At 49.2% G+C, this 26491-nt stretch overlaps 10 protein-coding genes across 10 annotated transcripts; 5 read left to right on the forward strand and 5 right to left on the reverse strand.

The window, feature by feature from the left end:
• Nucleotides 1-113: 113 nt before the first annotated feature.
• Nucleotides 114-1237, reverse strand: T069G_02326 (oxidoreductase family, NAD-binding rossmann fold domain-containing protein; the record flags this gene model as incomplete). Its single annotated transcript, XM_056169536.1, has 2 exons — nt 114-1103; nt 1175-1237. 2 exons carry the CDS (start codon nt 1235-1237, stop codon nt 114-116), a joined length of 1053 nt encoding a protein of 350 aa, XP_056030428.1.
• Nucleotides 1238-3693: 2456 nt separating this feature from the next.
• On the forward strand, nt 3694-4502 carry T069G_02327 (kinetochore complex fta4 of sim4 subunit, or CENP-50 domain-containing protein; the record flags this gene model as incomplete). The annotated part of the gene is made up of 2 exons (XM_056169537.1): nt 3694-4015; nt 4081-4502. The coding sequence occupies 2 exons, from the start codon at nt 3694-3696 to the stop codon at nt 4500-4502; spliced, it is 744 nt and encodes a 247-aa protein (XP_056030429.1).
• A 1613-nt stretch (nt 4503-6115) lies between these two features.
• On the forward strand, nt 6116-7904 carry T069G_02328 (retinal pigment epithelial membrane protein domain-containing protein; the record flags this gene model as incomplete). Its single annotated transcript, XM_056169538.1, has 2 exons — nt 6116-6235; nt 6309-7904. The coding sequence occupies 2 exons, from the start codon at nt 6116-6118 to the stop codon at nt 7902-7904; spliced, it is 1716 nt and encodes a 571-aa protein (XP_056030430.1).
• Nucleotides 7905-9679: 1775 nt separating this feature from the next.
• On the forward strand, nt 9680-10112 carry T069G_02329 (uncharacterized protein; the record flags this gene model as incomplete). The annotated part of the gene is made up of 2 exons (XM_056169539.1): nt 9680-9725; nt 9802-10112. The coding sequence occupies 2 exons, from the start codon at nt 9680-9682 to the stop codon at nt 10110-10112; spliced, it is 357 nt and encodes a 118-aa protein (XP_056030431.1).
• A 1223-nt stretch (nt 10113-11335) lies between these two features.
• Nucleotides 11336-11938, reverse strand: T069G_02330 (uncharacterized protein; the record flags this gene model as incomplete). Its single annotated transcript, XM_056169540.1, has 1 exon — nt 11336-11938. One exon carries the CDS (start codon nt 11936-11938, stop codon nt 11336-11338), a length of 603 nt encoding a protein of 200 aa, XP_056030432.1.
• A 582-nt stretch (nt 11939-12520) lies between these two features.
• T069G_02331 (uncharacterized protein) lies at nt 12521-15796 on the forward strand (the record flags this gene model as incomplete). Its single annotated transcript, XM_056169541.1, has 4 exons — nt 12521-12800; nt 12856-13705; nt 13772-14478; nt 14676-15796. 4 exons carry the CDS (start codon nt 12521-12523, stop codon nt 15794-15796), a joined length of 2958 nt encoding a protein of 985 aa, XP_056030433.1.
• A 1122-nt stretch (nt 15797-16918) lies between these two features.
• Nucleotides 16919-17557, reverse strand: T069G_02332 (uncharacterized protein; the record flags this gene model as incomplete). Its single annotated transcript, XM_056169542.1, has 2 exons — nt 16919-17055; nt 17134-17557. 2 exons carry the CDS (start codon nt 17555-17557, stop codon nt 16919-16921), a joined length of 561 nt encoding a protein of 186 aa, XP_056030434.1.
• Nucleotides 17558-19289: 1732 nt separating this feature from the next.
• Nucleotides 19290-21874, forward strand: T069G_02333 (ubiquitin carboxyl-terminal hydrolase domain-containing protein; the record flags this gene model as incomplete). Its single annotated transcript, XM_056169543.1, has 6 exons — nt 19290-19317; nt 19407-19474; nt 19561-20129; nt 20178-20808; nt 20866-21659; nt 21730-21874. 6 exons carry the CDS (start codon nt 19290-19292, stop codon nt 21872-21874), a joined length of 2235 nt encoding a protein of 744 aa, XP_056030435.1.
• Nucleotides 21875-22319: 445 nt separating this feature from the next.
• T069G_02334 (HORMA domain-containing protein) lies at nt 22320-23552 on the reverse strand (the record flags this gene model as incomplete). The annotated part of the gene is made up of 6 exons (XM_056169544.1): nt 22320-22715; nt 22838-22983; nt 23066-23094; nt 23177-23215; nt 23295-23320; nt 23406-23552. The coding sequence occupies 6 exons, from the start codon at nt 23550-23552 to the stop codon at nt 22320-22322; spliced, it is 783 nt and encodes a 260-aa protein (XP_056030436.1).
• A 173-nt stretch (nt 23553-23725) lies between these two features.
• T069G_02335 (uncharacterized protein) lies at nt 23726-25257 on the reverse strand (the record flags this gene model as incomplete). The annotated part of the gene is made up of 4 exons (XM_056169545.1): nt 23726-23795; nt 23984-24141; nt 24189-24603; nt 24671-25257. The coding sequence occupies 4 exons, from the start codon at nt 25255-25257 to the stop codon at nt 23726-23728; spliced, it is 1230 nt and encodes a 409-aa protein (XP_056030437.1).
• Nucleotides 25258-26491: the final 1234 nt, after the last annotated feature.

Consider the following 26491-nt stretch of genomic DNA (forward strand, 5'->3'; position numbering starts at 1 on the left):
CTATTTCACTTTTCTTTACCTCTGGTCAGCGATTGGATATTATTGTCAGCGGCTCGCTTCGTATATATGGATTCACATTGTGTATATTGGCATTAGCGCTACCGTCCATCTTCCTATAGAAGCTCATACTTTTGCGTCGACCCGTTCTCATCTCCACTGGTAAACATCTTCTCCACAAACTCCAAGTCGGCGAGAGCCTGCTCAGGCGTCTGCAAGGGGTTAATCTTGCCGTCGAGAATGCTCTGGGCCCAGGCAGCCACCTCTTCGGTCACGCCATTCGTCCTGGTGAACTCCTTGACATACGCCTCTCCATTGGCGGGCTCTACTGTGACTGTCTCGCCGGCGATCTTCACAGCACCCTTTTCATACGAGAAGCTCCACTCGAAAGCCTGGAGGTGGGATCCAGCCGAGTTTTGAAACACGCCCGTTGCTCCAGACTGTGTCTTGATGATGGCGTTGACGGTGTCGATGGGCGGCAGGTGCTCACACATCTGTGCGGTGAATGCCTGCACCGTCTCCGGCTTGTTCTCGTCGCCTGTCAGCAGCAGCCTCGTGGCAGCGGCCCAGTGCACGCCGGCATCAAGCAGGAAACCTCCCTGATAGTCGGGCTTTTGACGCCACGAGGTGTTGTACCACTTGTTGTCTGCCTCGATGCGCCACAGGACGCGGACGCTAAAGTTGTGAACCTTGCCGAGCTTTGCAGCCTCGCTGGCGGCATAGGCAAAGCTGGGGTAGAAACGAATGTTCTCAGCAATGGACAAGGTGGCTTTCGTTGACAAGCAAATACGTTGAGCGTTGGCAATCAGGGCGCGTGCAGCAGGGACGTCTTTGGCAATGGGCTTCTCCGCAAGGACGTGTTTGCCAGCAGAGAGAGCCGCCTCAATGAAGGAGGGCTGGCTGAGGATAGGGAGAGCAATGATGACGGCGGAAATGTCATCTCGTTCAAGGATATCTTGATACGACTTGCCAGCACCAGAATCCTCAGAGTAAAGATCCGGCTTGGGGACTGAGTCGGGGATGAGGCTGGCCGTTTCTTGAGCTGATTTGAGAGATCTTGAGTAGATGGCTTTGAGGCTGAAGAGCTCGCACTTGAGAACAGCAGGCTGCGAGAGTGATTAGTTGGCTAGTTTCTTTTAAGGGGCTCAACAAACGTCATGTTTGTGGTGATAGATACCAGATGTGACCCCTTGACGAACAAACCTCCTCCAATAATGGCAACTCCCATGGTTGGCGTCATGATGGCAATTGGTTATCGTACAGCTTATGTGTGTTCACCACTAAGTCAGCTCTCTCTTCAACAGAGATGAATCCTTTAATCAATGGAAATACAAAGATCTTCGAGATAAACTGAATTACTCCGAAGGCTGAAATGCTGCCCCTCTAGAGTGGGGGAGGGGTTCCGCCGCCCCGCCCTCGTATAATTGGGGGTTCATCATATCAACAGCCCTTGATGGCTAGAGGTTTAAGATTAGGTCAAGATGGACAAATAGCCGTATGTGAAGTTTTTGGAAATGAAGTTGTGGTGATGTGTTATATGGATGCGAGCGTGTTTCTTTGTCTTGGTCTTATGTCAAGTATCTCACTTGGCTGTACTACTAGGATCAGCATCAATGTCATCAATGTGCCAACACATTGCACATATACTTCTCAACGAGACACTGCCCTTGGCAACATTATGGCGTAACAATGGATATGGCATTTAAAATTGTAATCCTTCATTGATATTCATTAGTCATTATACATCATGAAAAAATAGAAGCAATTTGGCCTCCAGGCGATGCCGCCTACCAGATAACTAATCTTTTTTTTTCTTCACCAATCGTTCAACCACATCCAGCTGTAATTCGTCCGCGTTCCAATTCCATAACCAAAGAGAAATCAAAAAGACAAAGGAACAAATAACAGTAAAGAAAGAAAAGTAAAATTCCGCCGTCACGTTGAATTGGTGTTGCACGTAGCATCAATCACAACTCCTCGTAACGATACAGCTGCTCCACCCACAACGTTCTTGCATCTCCACGAGTGCTTCTCTCCCACCGTGTCTCGGCTTCCGTCTCGGTCTCGGCCTCATGATCAGTCTCTTTCTTTGCCGCCGATACATATCCTTCCGAGAGAATTTCAATGCGCCGTATTTCTTTTATAGAGGGCGCCTGGAGTTTGCGACGGGAGATCCGGTGGCGTCGGAGAGGATGGTCTGCTTGGAGCCGGAGTCGGCGAAGCGGGCTCGGTGAGGCATCGGCGGCTGTTCGTCTTGGAGCCATTTGATGGTGGTGACGGGACAAGAATGTCTCGCGATTGTAATAATTGTAACAGTAGTAAGTCTCGTCGCGGAACAGCGGATGTAACGGGTTTACCGCGTAGAAAAGTATTTGGCTCTAAACTGCAGGTCTGGGTCGGTGTCTCGCAATCCGCCGACGAAGCAGTATATAGGGATTCGGATCGAGCCAAGCTGCGACACTCCTTTTCATCAATCCTGATGGAATCTCTCCTCCAGATCAGAGTCAAAACAAGTAGATGAAGAATAAAAATACAATGGTAGAGGAGGAACAGGCAGCGAGGCTGCATGTCATGCAGGTCTTCTAATGCACAAGGCACATTTCAACCCAATCAGGGCCCAACCCACCTCTTCCATGGATGCACGTATGCATATACTGATGTTAGTCTCGCTTTTCCCACCGCTCCTCTTTTTGACTAGAATGTGTGCCCTTGGTTTTACATTCGTATAGTTGGATCTGTTTCTTTTGCAAGTAAAGCCTATAGAAAAGGTATGGCCAACTCTGTGCTACCTTTGATCATACCGGCGGGCCTTTTGGCTGCCTTGCCCAGCATGAGACGCCCATAAATTTCCGCTGCTCCGGATCAGCAGATGCAGCATGCAGCCAGCCACTTGTATCGAAGATTACCAGACCTTTGTTCATCATGATTTGCAATTGGCTCAAGTATACGGAGTAGTCGCACTGGACATCGGATTTGGGGGCCATGTAAAACGTGGCACTGCATGAGGCTGTCTCCGACCAGTTGGTGGTGGCCGCTCTACCCGGGATTGCCTTGGGGAAGAAGACCGTATTTTATTCAGGGAAACTTACAATAGAGCAAGTGTATTGGATGATGCTGAAGAAGGCGCTTACAATACAGATACAAGATTGAAATTCACTGAAAACGCAAATAGAGTGTATATCAAGGCATTAGTCCAGCTGGATTCTCGCAAACTCGGCCCCTTCTATGATAGATGTTGAAGTATAAGCAATGATGGGGATCAAGGGTTTGGAGTACATGCAGCTTTGTTATGTGACTGCAATTCTTAGTGACATGATATATGAACACTACTACATTGATCACGATGATAAGTAATGTGAAAAAAAAAAGAGATAGACGACGAGCACGTTAAGGAGAAGAACAGAGAACCTGAAATCATTAACTCCATGTAAATTGACGACTGTAGGTTAGGCTGAGCTTAAGTTGTTCAATCCATCATCCATCCATGCAGGCGGTTGTTCGCGAACATACCCCGCCATTGCGCCCCTCTGTTGACATCCATGATTAGGCCCCTGTAGAGCGCTGTTAGTGGGGATCTTGTAGCGACTGGAGCTTCTAAGAGCTTCAAAGCTCTAATCGAGATACGAGATAACTTCACAATTTTCCAAACATCATCTGCTCTTTTCACATTCCGCCCAAATTGGCCGCAGAGACCAAATGCCTCCTGCTCCTACTATCACCTCCGTCAAGCAGACGTTTGTCGCTGCGCAGACCAACGTCTTGTCCCAACCGATTGCGCCGTCTCGAGCCTGGCGCGCCTCCAACGACGCGTCCGAACATGCGATCCCGAACCGCCTCGTCGAAGATGCCGTCGCAAGCGTAAATCGCACGATCCTGCAGCACAGTCGCCGTGTCTATGCGCCTCAGGCAAACCGAAACGTGGCTGAGCAGATCAGCACCGTGTACTCGAGAGATGCTGAGCGCAGGATGGAGAATCCGGACGATGCTGAGGGCGGGATTGGAAGAGAGCTTGATCTGGGTAATTGCTGCTGCTGCCTCCATGTCTCAAGACGCTGTATCTGACATTATACTCTATTGATATAGTTGACGAGAAAGCCATTGAAACGCTGCCTGCGACTTGGCCCTCAGCCAAAGACGTCGAAGCCTATCCAATGGAGGCTAATCGCTACGCCGAGACAGTTCGTCAGCTCACTGACCTCAGCCAGCAGCGCAAAGATTTACGGCAGCGGGTTGAGCGTCTTCGCAGCCTACAAAAGACGGTCGAATCGTTTCGGACCACGGATGGCGTCGGCATCCAGGAGAATCTGGTGACTCGCGATGGCCCGGTAGAAAAGGAGCTCGAGAAGATGCGCTTTCTCCTTGCGCGTGTTGCTGGCCGTGTGAGCAACTTGTCTGATAGCGATACGACTCAGGATTCGGGCCAAGTAGAGCTCAAAGCCTTGACTGAGGCAAGAAAAAGGCATATTGAAGAGTTTCTAGCAGATGGTCGTGTTTTCCCATCTTGAACCCGAGGTCATAACATCATTCATGAGAGGCTGGGTTCCAAACAGGATTCCATACAAAGCTATTTCCCCGGGAGCTGGCAATGCGGACAGCGACGCAGCGACTGCAGTTACAGATGTGTAACTTTTACAGCCATTACCCGATGGTTTACGAATCTCAGCAGAGCCATCAACCATAGCCAAACCTGGCGCAGCTACATGACCTACCTTCTTTCGTAGAGGGGCATTGCATGTCTGACAGTCCAGACAACGTCGAGATTAGCCGGCATGGTTCACATGCAACTGATTCTCAGCTTACACCTGTAGCCACTCGGCTTTGGAGTTCCCGATGCAAATAGCAGGAGGAGATACCCCATGAAAGCTTGGCATTAGTCGAGCCTCTTGCTGTCGATTCTGGCGAAAGTGAAAGTGGCAAGCGAAGCGAATGCGAGCCCAATCTCCAAGTGGAGGCACATCTTACTTCAACGGCTGAAGAGGCTCGATTGAGCCTTGAATTGGGAACACCAGGAATCCCCGCAGCCAGTCAGATGCAGCGGAGTCAAGAGCAGAACACGAACCATTTCCAATAATGAATGTGCCTAGCAGTCCCAATACGTGGATTATACGCGCAACGATGCGTGTGACTGATCCTTGCAACCTCGAATTCATTGCCTAAAGCGGAAAGTTGGCTTGGTCCAAACTCTGACAGATTTGATTCCGGGCGGGGCACAGTTGACCAAGTCTTTGAGTTCTTGAGAGCAAATGCAGTGTTATTTTAAGACTTCTGACAAGCAGTTCAATAGGAGGCCGTCACTTTGAAACTCGACCCATTCGAATACTCTGTAGTAGATACCAAAGGCCCAGGTGCTGTCTATCTTCATTAAGAAACGCAAGAGAACGCAACGTGAAACCCATTGAATGCCACAACAGCGTTTTCAGGACATTGAACGTTTGTTTCTAAAAAGAACCCGAGGTATGGCGTCAACGGCTGTTCTGGATCGCCACTTGGAATTACTACCAACGTGACAGCTCATGGCTATTATGCTTCATCGATTAAATGCCAACTCAATGTAACTATAATTCGGCACTTTTCAGCTCGCATTCGCTTGCGCATCGACGCCATGTGGGCCAAAATTAACCTGTGGCTGCCGATGCCTGCATGGCTTACCCCGGCCTGTCACTGTCTCCTGATTGGATGCCATCTGCCCTCCAATGAACGAGATGAACAATGCGAGGTTCTTTGCAGGATCATAGGTCAAGGAGAGGGGCAGAAGGATCCTGCTTCTTGGTGTCAAGAGGAGAAAGGTGACGCGTTTTGCCATTCTTACAAGTTGCATTCACTCTGGTGGCTTGTGACTGTGCCCTCCCGGCCGTCGCATATATAACGAGGGTGATCCTCTCATGGAAGGATGGAGTGATGTCTGCCTTGGTCAAACAATTGAATCACCAGCCGTTACTCATTCACTCGATTCTCTCATACCATTCGAGTATATGAGAGAGTCTATTCCATGTACACTCGCCCCCGCCTAACGTCATTGTACAGCTATTTGCGCTTGTCTCTCGTACGTTTGAGCAATCCTGGGCGGAAACAAGCCTATTCATTCAAGCCTCTCTCTCTTTCAAAGATCGCATCAACCATGGCACTCAACGGTGAGGGAATCATTTCTCGCACGGCACAAGACGCAGGCGAGGATGAGCAGTTGAGACTAAGCAATTGGGAAAACGAATCGTGGAAGGAATGGCCATCAAAGGCTCAGGTAAACTTTCGCTCACTCTCCTTTTGCTTTCTTATCCAAACTTGACAAAGATGCTGACAGTAGAACTCTGTAGTTTGAAGGGCTAGAGGAGCATCGTGGACCAGTCCAGCTAAAAGTCAAGGGCACCATTCCATCTTGGGCTGCTGGTTCCTTATTCCGAACAGGACCGGGCCTGGACAGAGTGGAGGGCACATCTAGGGGCACTCATTTTATTCACCATTGGTTTGATGGTATTGCCCACAGCCATCGATTCGACATCGCCCCCTCTGAATCGGCCGAGGGCAGCTCAACCGTCACGTATTCCTCTCGTCGACATGCCGATGCTGTCGTTGCCGAAATTAAAGAAAAGGGCTGGCAAACGAGCCTGTCATTTGCTCAACGCGCCGACCCATGTATTGGCCTATTCGCAAAAGTCATGACCATCTTTCTCCCCAGCAAAGCCAACATCAACGTCACCGTCGTACCAGACATGCCTGGTGGCGATGATGTGAAGGAAGGAGATGCGTCCAAAGGCAAGGCCCTTTATGTCCTCACTGATAGCGCTACTGTCAGCAAGCTTGACCCTAGGACTCTAGAGCCTATTGGGAATGCCAGGCAGAAGTCGCTTCACCCAGACCTAAAGGGTCCAATCTCTTGCGCTCATACACAGCGTGATCCTGAAACTGGAGACTTGTTCAACTTTAACCTGGAGCTTTCTTCTCATCCAACCTATCGCATCTTTCGCGTTAATGCCAAGGATGGGAGTGTCGACATTCTGGCGACCTTTTCAGATAAAAAGTATCCAGCGGCATACATGCACAGTTTCTTCATGACGGAAAACTACATTGTGTTTTGTGTCCAATCGACGCAATACGCGTGGTCTGGTTTGAAGATTCCCTGGCAGAGGAATATTCTCGACGCCATCAAGCCATTTGATCCCTCTATTCCGTGCACGTGGGCGGTTGTGGACAGAAGACATGGAAAGGGCGTTGTCGCAGAATTTTCTACTCCAGCTGGTTTCTTCTTTCACTCGGCCAATGCCTTTGAAGAGGTGGTGACGGATGAAAGCGGGAATAAGCATACAGAGATTAACATGGATGCCATCTCTTACACCAACACTGACATCCTGCACATGTTTTACTACGACATCCTTCTCGACCGAGACGGTGCCACGAAGAAGACTATGCTTGACAAGAAGTTTTACAAAACCACTGCAAACCGCCTATCGCGATATCGCTTTAGGATCCCGTCGGAGCCACAGTCGGCCAAGGAAAAGGCATCTGCTGTGGCGGAAGAGGTACTCTCCATTCCCTCACCTCACGTCGGCGAGCTTCCCACTATCCACCCTAAGCGCGCCGGAAAGCCATACCGATATGTCTACACTGTAACCAACAGGGGTCTCTACCTCTTTGCAGACTCTATCGCCAAGACGGACACGCACACCCAGGGGGCTCTGATCTGGAGCGGGCCCAAGGGACATTCACCCGGAGAGGCGATTTTCGTTCCTCGGCCGGGAGGCACGGAGGAGGATGATGGAGTGCTGCTGTCGGTGGTGTTGGATGGGACTCTGGAGAAGTCGTATTTGCTGTGTTTGGATGCGAGGACGATGGAGGAGGTGGGTAGGGCGGAGGCGGATTTTGCGATTCCGCTTAGTTTGCATGGAGCGCACCAAGCTAAGGGACATCTTTGAGGGGAGTTGGACTTTTTTTTTTTGTATAGTGTTTTGTGAGGGGAGGGTGCTTTTGCTTTTGCTGATGCAGTTTTGATATCCCTGTAATGTTAATTCTCATTATGTACCTGGCTCTTTCAATTTATATTACTCGTTACACTAGTCTGGCCCTTATTTTTGTTCTCCCTCTCTCCTTTCCTTTTGCTCTGGGAATGGAGATACAATGAGTATTGCTCTTAATTTGTGAACCAAATTTGATGTCGAGAAGATTTATCGCTGTAATACATCCATCTTCGTTTCGATCCTAGCATCTCACATCAAACTCATTTTTCGGTGACAGAATGGCAACAAGCCTGGCTGGTCTTATCATTGTATGAAACATCTCCCTAGAAGTCCGTGGAAGGGAGGCACATGGTTCACCAATCTGTTTTCATGACAAAATAACTTCGTGTACTGCCTCTATTATCTCAGAGGTGACTATAGAGTTTCACATTTGTCGTATTTAATTCGACATAATACGTATCTAGTTCATACGTGGAGCAATGGTTTAATATTTCTCGTCGTTTCCTCAAGCCCTCCACAAGTCTCTTAAATCAACCATACCTTCGTTACCCAGTCCCATTATCCCTCTATGGATGTATTTCCATGCCTGCATAGTCCTCGATAGTTGGCACATTTTTCCGATTAAGGCGAAGTCTGGCGACTTGGAAGGCAAATAGGATGGGGCCGTCAATCCTTTGCGTGTGTGTGTGATATCTTCCATGATCTTGCCCAGCCTCGGCCTTGATCTGCAAGTCAGGTATTAGAATTCCAGCGCTCGCTTGGACGATTGTGCTGTTCTCCATTACTTTTATTGTAGTAATGTCCAACGTTTTGGCGATCTTGACGCCGGTGATGATAAAAACCTTATCTCCCGTTTTAAGAAAAGTCGCAACAGCTGGATCGGCTGCGGCCTTTGCAATAAACTGCGGTGAGAGCGCGAACGTTCGTGTCTCAATCAACTCACAAGTATACTTAAACTCCGACGATAACGTCGAAACGTAAGATATCGCGAAGTAAGATTTTATAGCTTGTAACAAGGTCGTGAACAGTCCAATACCCCCTTTACACCAGTGCTTCATACCGCCCGAGCATCCTTTAACTTCCCAACTGTGTATTTTCTTGTCGATTTCAGTTGGCAGGTCCTTATTAGATATAAACATTTGAGGGGTTGTAATATCCGCAATGACGCTTCCGAGGGCAATTTCAGATGGGTCTAGATCCCATGTTGGGGCTAAGAAGTAACTTTTCTTGAAAAAATTCATATTAGAATAATTCATATTAGAATGAGTGTTGAGTAGCTCTGCAAGAAACAAAAAGTTAGTGCCATGATTCACATCTGTGTTTGCAGAGTGTACAATGTTTCCACAAGGCTTCGTTGCTCATGGATCTAGCTGGTACTTACATTCTTGCGACGCTTCTGTCCCGATGCAAGGATAAAGATCGCTTTATGGCCTCAGTTTGGGGTGGCTGAACATAACAAATTTTTGTGATAGATTTGATTTCAGTGGAAAATGGAGCTGTAGAAGAGAGGAATTTATAACGACTGGATGCTTGTCGTACACGGCGCGTATACTGTCGTACATGGCGCCTATACGGCCAATGGAAGAAAAGGCAACCACGTGATAACGCGGTGCTCGTTGAGTTTCAGAATGTTGATGAGAATACAAGTACATTATATCCCAGGTAGTGCCTAGGCTGGCACGGGGGATTCTAAGTACCACGGCGATCGATGAGAAAGCTGTGATATCTCCATGATGACCAATGGTGACCGCTCTGACGCAACCTTCAGTCCGAAGCGTAGTAAGCAATTTGTAGCTGCACCTCTAGCTGCTGAAGACAACAACGGCTGTTTGACTGTAGCAATGTCGTTGACTAGTCTGGTATCAAACAATCACCCACTTCTCCCAGGAGGGCAAAGACCGCCTTGACATCCTAACTCTGCCAGGCTTTCCCAGGTACGACAACGAACTCGAACCGATTAGTAGAGCTATTATCAATGCCAATAATGGCGGCATCATTATCTTTGACGCTGCGGGAAACGAGGGTGATAACGCGAGCGTCTTCTGGCCGGCTTCGGTACAAGAGACGGGCGACGTGATCTGGATCGACTCATCAGATGCCAAGGGCTCGCCCTTGAGCTTTAAACCCAGCCCCGAGACAGGCCGCTGGATCTTCACTCTGGACTAAGGTGTCCCATCGTGCGAGATGCAAGTTATGGATGGAGAGCAACGAATTGTTTACCGGAGCGGGAGTTCGTTTGCGACCTCGATCGCCGCCGCCATTGCGGCTATAATCCTCGGGGTCGTAGATCACGCTGACGTTTCCAAGTATGAAGGGCTGGCTACCCTTCGGCTCGGCTTCGAACACGGCTGGGAATGGAAAAGGTGCTGTGCGAGACCTGTTGCAGAATGCAGGATCCAAGAGGTTGGAATACTACTACCTCACATCCTGGTCCTTCTTCGAAGACTCAGAGCAGACGCAGATTCATGTCATTCTGAACACTCTGAGGCATGTCACTTCCTGAGGACATTTGCCAACTGCATCATGTGCATGTCACGCATTGCATGAGTTACTTATAGTTCAGGGAAGCTGATAGAAAACAGATGCTTAATTGAGTCATCCAGCCAATGCGTGTATAAGGAGAAAAATTTTCTTTCAGCTTGGTGACATAAGAGATAATCATATTAATTGATCATATTAAAATAACATTCGGTCTTTGCATAAAGATATCTGTAAAAGTAAGATTCATCATATTGCAATACCATTGGGAGCCATGATTCAAGTCATGGTTGCGCGTATATCTCTCCTTTACGTGTCAAACACATCAAACTACAGCGTTAATACTGTATCATAGATGACGCTTACATTGTGCATGGAAAATTCAGACTCGACCGGAACACAGGATCAAGACACGCGCATTGCAAACCTAGAGATATATACATCATTCACACATTTTTCACCAATTAAATATTCGCTGCCGGGTAGGTTTTATTATATAAAACAATGAGATTGGTTAGTCCTATAGATAATGACCTCAGGTCCCTGTATAAATGAACTCTATACGGCGAAGCCACATGGTTCATCAATTTATTTTAGAAGCAGGATAATACTGAGGTAGTTGATAATATTCTGGTCGTTGGTATCAATTAACTAGCATAAGCTACTCTTCCTATCCAATAGAACGTTCTGCAAACTGGTATTAAAGTCATTAATAAACAAATCAAATAACCCAAACAAACAATTCCATGTATTTCTCCCATTAACTCACAGGCAACAGCCTTCCACTTGCCGCATTTAATTCGACATACTGCTGGCCTGGTCCATACGTAGAGCGGCGAGCTGTCAATTCTGGTTGCTGTTGCTATCAATGCCAAATTCTGTCGGCCAGGCCAGTAGCTTCAATCGTGAGCTCATCCATCCTGTTCAAAAATAGCACCGTCTACATAGCTCTCGATGGTTGGCTCACCATCCGAAGTGAGGAAAAGCCGTTTGACTTTAAAGCCAAGTATGGTGGGACCATCAAATTCTTTTTCGTGAGTGACTATGCCCTCTTCCTCTAGAGTTTCAGAAATGGAGAAGATTTTAGTCGTCTTGAGTCCAGTGATCACAAAGACCTTCGCAGCGTCCCCGATTTCGAGACGAGACTTGACAGCTGGGTCAGCCGCAGCCTTTGCGATAAACTCGGCTGACGGTTGGAAGAGTCGTGTCTTGACCCAGCCAATCTCATATTCAATGACTGACGCCGAGGCGGGAGGTTCCTCAAGGCCATCGAGCATAATTCGTCTGAAGGCTGAGTAGCGGCTAGTGTCAAATCCCCCGCTCCGTATGAACCCTGCCGTGGGTTCGACCTCCGCAAGTTTGTATACTTTTGTGTCGATGTGGATTGAAAGATCTTCATTCGGTTTGATCCTTTCCAGCGTTGTGACATCCGCGATAACGCTTCCGAGCGGCATGTCAGACTCTTGTTGACCCAGAGATGGGACCAAGAAGTAAGACTCGCGAAAGGAAGGCATGTTGAGAATGTTGCTTCTTGGGTAGAATGAATGAATATAAAACGGTCGTACGTCGTATCGATGATGTTTATATGCGGGTGTGAATGATTTAGGCTCATGTATAGCTTGACTACCTGGATCAGAATGAAGGTTCAAGACTCACCTTATATATGTATGAGCTGTCCACATATTCCTTTCAGCAACTCAGTATTGGCTGCCTGCGATTATTGGTTGTTTCCTTTTGAACAAAGACTGCCGCTGTTGTTGAGAAGGAGGGGGTAGCATTCTCCAATCAGGCGCCATCTTGCGCTTCCGCGGCATTTCTTTGTTCAGATTTTCTTTGCTCAGACCTTCTTTATCTGAACTTTCTTTGTTTACACCTTGTTTGCTAGTATGTCAGGAGGTCTTGAACTTCCACCAATAGTATGCTTCGTACACTTGTACGACTTTTCTTAGTTTTGACTTTTCAAAATTTAGAACTTCTCTGTCCACACTCTTCTTGTTCACACTTTCTCTATTTACACTCTCCTTGTTCACACTCTCTTCAAGACTGAAGATATTGATAGGCCCTAGACCCTCACCCGACTTACGGTCCACGTCGGGATGTCATCTTCACGGCCCTTTGGGAAGGTAGTGGAGAAGGAATCTCTTGCAGACACGGCCGAAAGAGTATGTCTCCTACTTGTATGCTGTCAAGAAATTGCAGACGAAAAGATCCAGAGTTTCGCGGCCGTCCAGCTGCTTAGCTTCAACGAGTGGGTTGATGATTACAGAGTCTTTGCGGCCCAGCACGCATCGCTCGACTATCAACTCCGAACAACCCCCTCCTTTATATCTATTATTGAAAACTACCTTGACACCATCATCGAATGCCTTTTGGCAAGTAAGTTGACCCAACGTCTCCAAGTAGCGGTTATCAGCTGACATTTTAAACTCAGCTCTCAAGGGGTCTACGGAGGTGTCTGATGATCAAATAGATACCTTTTTAGCCGTCCCCATATCGCATGTCCCCATCATTGCAAGAAATTTGCTGCTAGATTCTGCATTTGATGGCTGCACAAGAACAAAGCAGCTGCAAACCGTCGAAGCCCGTATTACCTCGCTTAGCAATCTTTCTTCTCAAATTCGACAAAGAGTTCATCGGCAAAGCTTGGTAGAAATTCCCGAGCTTCTGGACTTTGATAAGGAATATGTCATCACTCGGGAGCGAATAGGCGATGGTCTTGACTCAGAGTTCCATGTTGATGGCACTCATTTCGATGTTGGGAAAGAGTTTGAGAAATTCGTCCGAGAGGCTCTGACACACAAGTGGTTTCATTTTCACTCTAATAACGAGAAAAACCTCAGCGAGGAACAAATGAGTTACCGGCAATGGCTCCTTGAGCGTTGCGTGACGATTATCTCAACACGCAGGCGGCAACTGGCGTGTTTCCGAGCTCACTACAGTCACGAAGAGACATTTGCTTTGAAACAGGTGGTAACAAGGTTCAAGTTCAAGCCGCCATTGTCGAACTTGGTGCCATCCTCATCTACCTCGATAATCGCTGATGACGGGTTCGGATTCCGATTCGGGGGCCCATTCGATGTACCGCAACCGCCGAACCTGGCTGAAAGCGAGGAAGAGACGTCGTGCCCCTACTGTTACCTAGCATTACCAGCCGAAACTTTCTCGGCGCAGAACAGTGCAGAGCGCTGGGAGCGGCATCTCCTAGAAGACTTACAGCCGTATATCTGTCTATTTGAGAACTGTGATACCCCTGGAAAGACGTACTCTTCGTTCAGAATGTGGTAGATGCACCTCCACCATCATCACTACGACAGCTGGGAATGCCATTTACCCATAGAAAACGGCAGCAGAGACGCTATTGATGATGACGTGGTCACCTTCTACACTTGCGAGAAGTTTGCAATGCATTTCGAGATGGAACATCCTGATCATGATCTATCATCTGTCGAAGACCCGTTCCTGTATAGAAGTCAGCTGGATGCCTTATCTCAGTGGTGTTTCGTCTGCTGTGAAGCGCTGCCTCAACGCGATATGCTGTTGGAGCACATTGCAAACCATCTCAGATCCATGTCGTTGTTGGCGCTACCTTGGCGGGACGATATTACAGACAAGGAAGATGTCGCCAGTGAAAAGGCTACTGGCTCGGTTACATCTGACGGCATTGACAACGACGGCCCAGGCAAACAGCTTGACGGCGTCGGTCTCTGGGGCTGGGAAGAAACTAAAGAGAGAATAGATAGCCCAGAGAGAAAGCTTGACAAGCACGAATTTGCTTCCTTGCTTCTGGCGGCGAATGAAACTCCCCAAGACCGCTTACAGGTTCTAGAGCTATGGATTCAAGACACTCGTTTGAGTGGTACAATACAGAGACGAGCTCGAAGAAACTGGCGGCTATCCTTGAACGTCGTCAGGGTGATTACGGAACTCCGCAAGAACACAATATGGTGGCAAGCGCAGCGTCGGGAAAACCGAATCCAAGAGGACATGATTTGGCCTAGAAACTACACAGTTGGATGGATATGCGCATTGCCAGTTAAATTCGCAGTCAGCGAGGGTATGTTCGACCGCCGGCATCCCAAACTCCTTCTCATCATAAGGACTGTGATGATTATTCATACACGTTCGGCCGTATCTGGCATCATGATGTTGTGATGGCATGCCTTCCAACTGGTGAGAATGAAACGGCATGGATATCGGATGTTCTGGATGATATGCAAGAAACCTTTCCATTTCTGCGGCTTTTCTTAATAGTGGGCATTGGGGGTGGCGTTCCATCTACAGCAAAGGATATTCGGCTAGGAGATGTTTTCGTGGGCGATCCTGCAACCGACGCTGGAGGTGTTGTTGAATATGACTCTGACGAAATCAGTCGAGGGGGTAAATTTGTGTACAGAAGATTCCCGAATTCGCTTCCTAGGGATTTACGAAATGCAATGGGAACGCTAAAGGCGGATCGCCAACTTGGGCACAAACTCTCCGAGCATTTGCAAGGGATGCTCAAGAATTGCAAAAAAATGCAGGCTCAATACAGCCGACCGAGCCCCGAGACTGATGTTCTATTCAGGTTTTACGAGGATCATCTCGGCGCCGAGGGTGACTGTTCAGCATGCCCCAAAGATCTACTGCAGTCGCGACGAGCTCGTGACTCAGTGCCTATCGTTCACTACGGGTTAATAGCCTCTGGCGACGAAGTAATGAAACACGGCGAAACGAGAGATGGACTGTCGAGAGAATATGGTATAGAATGCTTTGAGAAGGGGGCAGTTGACCTAATATTTGGCTTCCAGTGCCTTGTTATTCGCGGAATCAGCGACTATGCCGATTCGCATAGGAACGACATCTGGCAGCCATACGCAGCAGCAATGGCAGCGGAATATGCAAAAGAGCTTCTTCACTTTCTTCCTCCGGATACGTCTACATCATTATCTACAGATGTTTGCTATCGCCTCACAAAGCACCAGTCACATACCGACAGCATTGAGATCGAAGAAGATCCCACCTCTGCGGATGGCAACATGAGAATTACATTAGCGCCGAACGACGCAAATCAACCCGGAAAGTATTGGAAATTGCAGCCGTGTGACACTGAGAGAGCTTGGGTCATCTCTACTTTGGCTTCTCCAGACATGATACTTGGTGTTGGCCCTGGTGATTCGACTCGCCCGTGCCTCTCCCCAGCAGCTTCTGTCCCTGGACAACGATGGAACATAATCCAAAGAGATGGCGGCGCTGTGAGCCTGCAGGTTAAATGTTTAGGGCATAGAGGATATCTCTGTGCCAGCGGCTATCCTGCAGAAATAACGCTGTGCGAAGAGGATGAGAATGATGCGTCACAGTTGTGGCGTTTACACGCGACAGTCTTGGCACGCTGAGGATATGATTATTGATTATTGACGGCACGATTGCGATATTGAACGAGTTTCTGAGAATTGGGTGTCAACTTATTGAGATTCATTCGTTTAGTATTCCGTACAAGTTTCCCTATGTAGTGTTCAGCTAAGCAATCAAGACTAGGACAGTGTAGCTCGTATGTGACTGACTCATTTCGCAAGTCTACCTCTGTGACCGTAAGAAGCCAGTTGATAACGAATAGAGAAACCTGAGAACCTTGAATACAAGTTAGGTACATGAAAGCAAGCAACCCGTAACAAGGCAAATGTTCATCTTCGGCTCGATCCCGGCATCTTGAATCGTGTGGATACAGATCTCAAACTCGGCATGCTGTCGGCAACAAGCTCGGACTTTTCGGGGAAGAAGTGCGAGATTTTTTTTTTCTTTCTTCTCTTTTTGGCCCTTGCTGGCGGCGGCCCGGGTCTATGCGCGTGCGGCGCTTGCGGCGAATTGGAGACTAAGAAAAGCAATAGCGCGCAAGATTCCCGGGGTAAGAGTAAGAAAGAGTAAGAGGCCGGTGAATGTGAATGAGTGAGTTTGGGGAGGATGAGTAAAGCTCTACGGAGGAGAGAAGAAGATGAAGAGAGGAAGCAGGACGAGACACGATTGGTAAGAAGCAGCGAATATTGTCAAGTGGTTGGTTATCAAATGTTTTTAAGAGTAGCTTTTGCGTCTCTAATTTTACAGTTTCATCCTGGCCCATCGTAAATTCCTCTCAGCGGCTGTTGAAAAGCCGCAAGTAAAATACATACATCGTTTTGTTCTTTGCCCAGCCCCTTCACTACTCGATTTCTGGTAGTGGACACGCTCCATTATTCATCTCCGATACCGTTTTAACCGTAGAAAAACAAAGTGAATGGGGAAAAAAGAAGTAGAATCAGAACAGTATCCCGATGGAAGCAGCCTCTCAATCTGAGTCTTTTCTGTTTTCTGTTTGTTTTTTTTGTTGGCCTACTCCCACATATAATTTGAGTTATATGTATTGCTCAATCTTCATCCCGTACCATCGCTGGCGAAAAAAAGAAACTCGTAGGAAACAGAGAGCAGACATTTTCTTTTTTTGTGTTTTCTCGTTTTCAATCTCACCGATGTCGAGGATGCGCTTAGGCGGCGACAGCCTCGGCAGCCGGCATTTTCATGCCGGTGCCGCTCAGATCGGTGGGTTTCCGTGAGGGGTTCTTGGTGTAGTAGTCAGAAATGGCAGACTTGATGGCGTCCTCAGCAAGCATGGAGCAGTGCACTATAAGCATAAGAGTTAGTAAGACATCATCGCATATCGGAGACTTGTTTGGCTGTATATGGTAATGATAATACATACGCTTGACGGGAGGCAGGCAGAGCTCCTTGGCAATCTCAGTGTTCTTGACCTTGCCGGCATCGTCGAGGCTCATGCCGCGGACAAGCTCGGTCAGGTAGCTGCTGGAGGCGATGGCGGAGCCGCAGCCAAAAGTCTTGAACTTGACCTCGGAGATCTTCTGTGTCTCCGGGTCGACTCGGATCTGCAGCTTCATGACATCGCCGCAAGCAGGGGCGCCAACAAGGCCGGTGCCGACGTCAGCGTCGCTCTTGTTCATGGAGCCGACATTTCGCGGCCGCGCATAGTGGTCCAGCACCTTCTCGTGGTAGGAGCGCTTGGCCTCGATGGATGCGACGGGGGCGAGCTGTCGAGCAGCGAGGGCTGGTCTGACGAGGGGGGCAGCGATAGCTTGCCGTGAGATGACGCGGAGGCCTCTGGAGAACATTTTGAACGGTTGTGAAGGGTGGATTTGGTTGATTTGGGATGGGGAGAGGCGAATATCTGAATTCGCAGGCCGCTGTGCTTGTGATGTGGCGGGCGGAGTTAAGCTGCAAGCAAGATGATCGAGAACCTGCTCGGATGCGAATGTGATGCGGCTGATGATGAGCGATTCTGCGCTGTGATCAGGTTAAGGAGCTGCGAAGGGAGGATTTTCGTTGGGAATTGAGGTGAGGCGATTGACAAGATGGTGGAAGAGTGAAGATGGTAAGAATGAGGGCAAATGACGAAGGTTCCAAAGATGAGGAGCAGCCGCTTAATCAATTCCCCAAGAAAATCCAGCAAGAAAAGCAGCCCCGGGTGCGGATGGCGATTTCGGCCAAGTGCGCCTCGCCAGTGGCCAATCAGCGTCGTCGCCCCTCTCGGCCATTACGTCTGTGCAGAGTTGTGGAGCTCGGTCCTTGTCGGAGCTGGAAGCCAATTAGATTGCTGGAAGAGCTGAGTCATCTATCAGATTCTGATGCAAATACGTAAATGCGTGCAAAAGCTCCGCAAAAAGATTGGAAATCAATCTGATAAGATGCACGTGAGACGGGGATAGGTCACGTGGCCAGGCGACAGAGGGACGCGAAATTCACAAGCCGGCTCGGACTTTGACACGTCCTCCGAGGGGGGCTGCGACTTATTTGCTCCGTATTACCCTGGAGGGTGACGCGTTTTACTGGATGCAGAGTAGCTTGGCAATTGAGAGGCGGGAGGATGGAGGAAGGATTTCACTGTGGAAGGCGAAACGAAGGGGCTGTTGAATTCCCCGAGCTGCACGGAGAAGAGTGCCTGATACTATCTATAAACTGGGGTTGGCTCGGGGTTTTGGGTGTTCAGTTGCGCCGAGCCGATCCCGTATTAGACACGGTTTGAACAAGATGAGCATTGGATATTGATGCTTGTCTGATACAATGATTGATTGACTTTAAATCTGTCGGGCATTGTCACGACTCCGGTACTGGGTACCCAAATAAATTTAATTTGGACCACGAGCGGCACATTTGCGGCATTGGCACAGTATTGGATCCCACTCTGGAAATATCAGTCAGCACAGCATTCGCTGCAACCCCGCAGTCTGACCGTCCCAGATCTGTTCTGTTCTGGGCAAATCGACATGAGGGCCGCCTGCGTTGGATGGGATGGGACGTGAGAAGACGGGATGATGTCATTTATAAAAGCGACTGTCCGGCACATAACTCGCTGCGTCTACTTATTCAATATGGTAGAATGATAACAGTTAAACAGTATTCACTATTATTATAACAGCGACCAGGGCTGGCCTCTCTCTCATTCAAGGTATGTGTTCAAGAAATGACAAATCTTCAACAGCGCGCCCGTTAAATCATGCAACACAAAATCTTCAACTTTTGCCCCTCCACCGTCTGTCCAATCCCGATACCGTCATCGAGGGGCAGCCTGGATTAGTGGTGGGTGCCTGGCAGCAGCTGCTAGCACAGGTGCTGTAGTCACTAAGCTTCACTGCGGCACCCACTAATCGCCCAATCGATAGCGCCCCTCGGCTTGCGCTACAGCTAGTGCAGACCTGTAGCAACTCCAAACAGCATCCATCACAGAACTTTGTCGTTGACTCTTCCACTTGACAACCGCCTGCTTCTACAGCTCCCTTTCGCGTCACCATACTGCTACTCTCTTCGTCACGGCCCTCTGACTCTTCTTGTCCGCCGCTCAAAGACATGTCGTGCCCGCATCTCGAGTCCATCGGTATGTCAAATCCTTACCTCGCCAGCTTGCGCTTCGCAGCTCTTCTAGCTGCCTTGAAGCTCAAGAAAGCTCATGTTTCGTCCTCATAGAGCTCAAGCCGCCGACTCCTGTTCAGTCTGTGTACAAGGAAGACTGCACACAATGTTTTGACTCGATTGTATGTCTATAAACAGCCGCCCAGCTCCCCCTCTCTAGGCTGCAGCCCCGCGAAAACTCACCATCTTGTTCTATTTTTTCTTCTAGGACAACGCTGGAGGGCTCGATGTCTGCCTTCAGTGCTTCAACGGAGGCTGCACCGGTGATCGGGAGCACTCGCTGCTTCACAACGCAGTCTGGGGCCACCCGCTTGCTCTCAACATCCGCCGCACCCGAAAGGCGATCCATCGCGATGAACCCCCCGCCAAGATGACCAAGCTTGCCATTGCTGCCGAGACGGAAGAAGATCGATACGATACTGCTCTGGCCGCCAAATGCATCGAATGCCAAGTCGAACTGGACACGACGAATGCGAAGCTAGCCCCCATCGTCGATGGCATTCTCAAGGCACACACCTTTTCCCGAAAGGAAGAGGTAAAGGCGTGGGAGCAAGAGCTCACGACGTGCGAGCACATCTTGACCATGCAGCAGCATCCATCCCGCAAGATCGAGCAGGGCGAGCTTGGCCACTGCTCAGGTTGTGATCTCAGAGAAAACCTTTGGCTTTGCCTGGAATGTGGAAACCTGGGTTGTGGCCGGAAGCAGATGGGTGGCGTTGACGGCAATTCGCACGCCTTGGGCCATGCCACCGAATCTGGCCACGGCGTGGCTGTCAAGCTTGGATCTATTACACCAGAGGGTACTGCCGATATTTATTGCTATAGGTGTGACGAAGAGCGTATCGATGAGCTTCTCGGCGATCACCTGGCCCATTGGGGAATCATCCTAGCCGAGCGCCAAAAGACGGAGAAGAGCTTGACGGAGATGCAGATTGAGCAGAACCTCAAGTGGGACTTTAGCATGACTACAGAAGATGGCCAAGAGCTGAAGCCTGTGTTTGGACCTGGTCTCACCGGACTGAAGAATCTTGGCAACAGCTGCTACCTAGCCAGCATCATCCAGTGCCTATTCGACATGCCCTCGTTCCAGCAGCGCTATTACAGTGCTGACAACGACTTGCCCATCATCCAGGAGCCTGCAGCCGATCTCGAGACTCAGTTGAGAAAGATTGCCCACGGCCTGTTATCCGGTCGGTATTCAGAGCCTGATACCTCTGTAGGATCGGGATCAGAGATTGCCTACCAGAGAGGATTGGCACCAGCCATGTTCAAGCATCTGATAGGTAGAGGCCACGAGGAGTTTTCCACCATGCGACAGCAAGACGCCTTTGAACTGTTCCAGCATCTCTTCAAGCTCATTAGCCGGTCACCACACAACGAAGACGGCCAAAAGGATCCCACAGCCGAATTCCGATTCGTTCTAGAGCAGCGGCTCCAGTGTCTCGGATGCCACAAAGTTAGGTACAGCTCTAACGAACAGGACAACATATTCATCGACGTGCCGTTGGAGAAGCTCGAGACAAGCGAGGGTGGCGAGACGGCAAACGCCTACAAGCCAGTCACTCTGAAAGAATGTTTGGACAACTTTACCGGCGCCGAGAAAGTCGAGTTGACATGCTCATCGTGCGGCAGCAAGGCGGGCTTCACCAAGCAGTCGCTCTTCAAGACGTTCCCCAACGTTTTGGCCGTCAATGCACGAAAGATGGCCGTTGTCAACTGGGTCCCTATCAAGATTGATGTCCCCGTCATTGTCCCAGACGAACCATTTTTGCTGGACGACTACCTCTCCAAGGGACTCCAGCCGTCAGAAGAGTTGCTGCCTGAAGAGCCCGAAAACAAGGTTCCCGCATTTGTGGCGGATGCGACAGCAGTTGCCCAGCTTGAGGCCATGGGCTTCCCGCTGAACCGAGCTGAGAAGGCCTTGCACGCGACCGGTAACTCTGATGCAAATGCGGCCATGGAATGGCTCTTTGCACACCTCGACGATGCCGATATTGATGCGCCGCTCGATTTAGGATCCGGGTCGGGAGATGCTGGCACTGCTGACCCCGAAAAGATTGAGATGCTTGGCGCCATGGGATTCGGTGCTCCCCAAGCCAAGAAGGCGCTGAAAGAAACGGGCGGCGATGTCGAGCGAGCTGTAGAGTGGCTCTTTAACCACCCTGACGACCAGGGCATCACTGAGGATGAGAACTCTGGCGCAGCAGCAGAGACAGCTCCCAAAGAGCCTGCTGGAAGCGCAACACTGCCGGCAAGATTCCAGCTGCAGTCCATTGTGTGCCACAAGGGCACAAGCATTCACGCCGGGTAAGTATACATCTCCTCAAGTGTATTTTTTTCCCCTAGTAGATGCTAATGAACTAATGATTTTCATCAGCCACTACGTTGCCTTTATTCGCAAGTCTCTGGAAGGCAGGGAGACGCCCACATGGGTGCTCTTCAACGACGAAAAGGTGGTGGAAGCTCACGACGTTGAGGAAATGCGCAAGTTTGCATATGTGTACTTTTTCAAGAGAACTTGAAGAAGAGGTCAATACGTTTTTTATAGGTGATGGTGCATTCGGAGAGACGGCGTTTGATGCGTTGCCTCGTTCGTATGGCAACGCTTGGAGACTGTTTGGAGGTTGAGCCTGGTCATTGGTGCTGGTTTGAGGGGTCATGAATAAGGGATTTGTTTGCCCAATTGCATCCGATATAGATGAAATACTGCAGAGAGATCGATACCAACAAGAGAATATTCATCAATATATATCTCCCTAGCCTGCGGACGAAATCTCGTGAAAGCTGCATGATGCACCGATTTATTTCCAGTTCTAACGCCGTACCAAAAAGCCCATTGTCTCGTTTGCAGACGGCCAGTCAAATCAAGGGACAAAACCTCGTAAACCGTAACCCCAACCTGGCTAACCCCGTTCCATCTATCAGTCCCATATCATTATATAGTTTTTCATCATTCAAAATTCGTTTTCAGTCCCCCAACCGGTAGCTGACGAGCGTATCGACGCGGTGGTTCGCCGTGCTGAAGCCCCTGAGCTGGACCCTCTCGCCGTTCTCGATTTCTTTTGCGTCCGAGTCGCCCCACTCGACGGGGACGTCGCTGTCGGCGTCTGCGTAGACGAGGACGTTGAATGTGCAGTCGCCGCTGAGCTGGGGGAGGAATGTGACGGAGGCGGTGATTTGGCGGAAGATGGCGGCGATTTCGGCCTGGATCTCGGCTTCGGGCTTGTCTTTTTCGGCGAAGAGGGAGTTTGTTGAGGAGGCGGAGGTGTTTTCTTGTTGTTGCTCTTGTTCGGCGGTGATCGGGGCGGAAGGGTCTGTGGGGGGTTTGGATTTGGATTTTGGTGGTGGAGCTGAGATTTGGACCTTTTTGTGGTTGGGAGCGGTGAATGTTAGCCTTTCTTCTTCTTCTTCTTCTTCTTTTATGTTCTTGATTGTGGGTGGATTTGTAGGATGGTGGTGGTGGAGGGGAGAGATTTGGGTCGTACATCGAATTGCCAGCGCTCGACGTGTTCGCCCGTGTCTTTGTCGGTGATGACGATGACGAGCTTGGAGATTTTGCCGCCAATCATCCACTTGTCAAGCTGGCTCATGATTTTCTTGATGTAGGCTTTGACTTGGTCATCGGCGGAGACTAGAGAGTACGAGGTCGGGAGGTCAGTTCTCGTGTGTCTTGATTTTGGAGAGTCGATGTCTCAAGGGAGAGGTGGTAGTACCGAGCATGTTGAGGCCATATTTCTTGACGCTGTGGTTTGGAAATGTGTTAGCCGATGGTGTTTTGTTTGATCGACTGATTTGGGAGTTTTGGAGAGGTGGATGTGTCGTACGCTGTAAAATCCTCGGCTGGGTAGACGCCTCGTTGGAATCTGTCATGGGAGAGTAGCGTCAGCTATTTCGTTCGACGCTGAGGAGGAATTCTGGTAACTCGATGGATGCGATTCGTACAGGATTGTATGTATCGAGTATTGGAACTAGAGACGAGAAGAGAAAGCTGTTAGAAAAACTGTTCGCAGGCATCAATTGACGAGGGAGACGAGGGCCGCAAGTCGGACATACAAATTCAGCAACCAGCCTTGAGCTGCCCTTGAGCGACAGCTTGTGCACCTTGGAGTCGTCCTTGTTCTTGTCCTTGTCCTTGTCCTTGGGCCGTTTGTCTTTGGACGACGCCGTCTTGGAAGATGGTTTTCTGGCTTCCTTGTCCATGGCTGAGGGCGGACTTATGCTGAATGGAGGACGAGAGGGAGAGGGGGAGAGCTGTGATGATGACGATGGTAAGATCTCAGGTCCGATCTTGGGACGGAAGATGGCTCTAGCTGATTTTGTTTACTTTGGGCGATGGGCGGTTGCGGGGCGGCGAGCTGGGGGGTTTTGTCGAATCAGAGGCTGTCAAATGCCTGGCAGATGGAGATGACCTTGATGGCCTGGAAACGCTGGGCTTGGGGCAATCTTACAGTATAAAAGCAGTATATTATATTGGATTGAGAATAATTTAAAAAGAGAGAAATGAAATTCCGGATTCTTGAATTTGATTCATCTTGAATGCACAGGATTGAAATCACGTGCCGTCTCAATACTCTACCAATCTCCCTCCGCCATAGCCTCTTCACCTCCCACTCTATCTCCATCTTACATACTCAGCATCAAGATCTTTCTCTCCATGTCTTCTTACACCTCCTGCACAATCTCCACGCCTCTCGAGTAAATCCGCGCTGGTCGAGGAACTACTCCCCTTGCTGCTAATCTTGCCCTCGCCGCTGCTTGTTCCGCAGCCTCGCGCCTCTGGATCGCCGTCCTAGCATACCAGTAAGCCTCGGAGCCATGGGCGAAATACTCGCTCACGTTGTCCAGTGTAATTCCAGCTATGAATTCATCTAAATCTCCCATCTGAGGAGTCGCGTCTTGAGCTTCATCTTGAGCTTGATTCTGGCGATTCGATCCCCCACTTCCACCGGAGCCCCCAGGTCGAGGACGAGACCCAGCACTTGTCGATGTGCCGTCGCCCTGGACTGCATAGTGAGATACAATGAGACGAATCAGGATGCCGAGGCTAACTAGCAGCGGAATTGTCTGTCCACTGGTGTTGACTCCGTCTACATTGTCAAACTGGTTCCATTTGATCGTCAGTTCAATGGCAGTGATGTGAAGTCCGTACACAACCAGGTTGGATATGCTCCGCATGGTGCGCAAGAGGTCTTTCTGTTCCTGTCTAGCACGCTCCCTTCTTGCGATGCGTTCTTGGGTATCCTGCTCTGGTCTGAGGCTTTCCTGTCAGATATACCACTGGATACTCATATGGGCATTGAGAGGGGAGGCTGACTGACTGTCTTGTACGATGCTTCTTTCGACGTCGATGTCTGCGTATTCGAAACTGTGTTTTCCAAAACCCCGTATACGACAGGACGATTCCAACGCAAACGAGAATAACGATGATGTGCAAGATAATGTTGACCACAATGAATCCGACGTTATCGAGTTTGACTTTCGTGAAGAAAAATCCATAATACTCGCATTGGTGCCCCCTCGTGGGAATATAGGTACCAAAGAGCCAGAGCTGAAGCGATGAAATGATTACCATGACTATCATGGTCGAGACGCCATAAACCGGCACATGGACTTCTCTCGTCCACTTCAACGGATCCCATTTGCGGTCACAGCATGTGAGTGTCTTCCAGATGTATATGGGTATAAGAAAGATGTATGAGCCACCGGCGAGTTGAAGCATGATGTATATGTCGGCTGCTTGGACATTATGATTCACAATTTCGACAAGCAGCGCCAGAACAATGGCGCCAGACAGAAGGAGGCCCAGCAGTCGTATATCCGAGACGTCCGTGTCGTCAAACAACTCGACAAGAATTTCGCCAAACCACTGGAGATAGATTCCGAGGCGGATTCCCAGACCGTACATGTCAGGACGCCCCTCTCGCCCACAGGAGTTCATCGTGCCGCTCTGCAATCACGGCAGACATTTTCCATGATTGTTGTGGGAGATTTGCGATATAGGTGCTAGATGCCTGTCTCTAGAGGATGTTGAAAGAGGAAACTCGTGCAGATGAATCAAGACGGCCGCAGAAGTGGTCATTTGCTGCAACTCGCCTCACTGCAGAACCGGAGTTCGCTCTGTCTTTAACCTTAACAGACGTTGTTCATTGTCCGGTTGGGCAAAGAACGAAGCAAATCCGTTTTCCGGCGCCGGTTACATGTTACATTTTCCAGTGCGGTGCTTGACAGTCAGCGTCCAGCATTCGTCCAAGAGGCGGAAGAGGCAGGTAAGGCGAGCTGGTGTTAGTGCGGACACGCCATCATTGTCGGACGAGGTGGCACAAGAGAGAGTGTGAAGGGACATATCATAGGTTCGTTGACACGGGTGCCTTTTTTGGGGGGGATTTTGATTGAGGGGATATGAAACAGAGAGCATGTGCTTGTCAGGGCCCAAGTGGAACGTGTTTGTTGGGCTTTTACTTTGTGAGAGTACGGATATTGAGACTCGTGATGTATTTTTGCAGTGTTGAGGATTATGACTATTACCCTGGAGGCTTGTATGTAAGTCTTGGAAATTGTCTTGTGTGTTGCGTCCACAAACTAGGCGGGATTTAGTTACACGAAATGGAACAAACATAAATAGCCCGAATGAAGAAAAGAAAAGCAATAGAGTATATGCGGGCTTTTTGCAATTATAACGAACGGTTTGTTGTGGATTCTTTAAAATCATCGTCAAGATCTAGCTCTCCAGGCAATCAATCGCTAGGCGACCATCAATTAGTGATCAATTGATGGTTTAGCGGTGCAGTGGCCATTCTATAGCGGGACATCTGCTGTAATATGGAGATAGACTCACTAAAATACAACGGCCTGTCACCTGAGCACATCACGGAGCAAGGGCCTGATCGGGACAAGCCTTGCATGGATCCGTTGGCGGCATCTCTCAATAGAGGGGCAGATGCTGTGCTTTTCCTACAGCAAATTATGACTTCACACTGAAAAAAAAAAAAAAACTAAGAGCAAAAAAACGAAAAAAAGAAATTTTCGAAACGCATCTGGGGCATTTGCTCCCGGCAGGGCTTGAACCTGCGACCTTCGCATTACCAATATTTGAGCCGAGGCTCTAGTATTAGTACGAAGCTCTAACCAACTGAGCTACG

Source organism: Trichoderma breve, chromosome 2 (assembly GCF_028502605.1).
Source record: "Trichoderma breve strain T069 chromosome 2, whole genome shotgun sequence".
Classification (NCBI taxonomy): domain Eukaryota; kingdom Fungi; phylum Ascomycota; class Sordariomycetes; order Hypocreales; family Hypocreaceae; genus Trichoderma; species Trichoderma breve.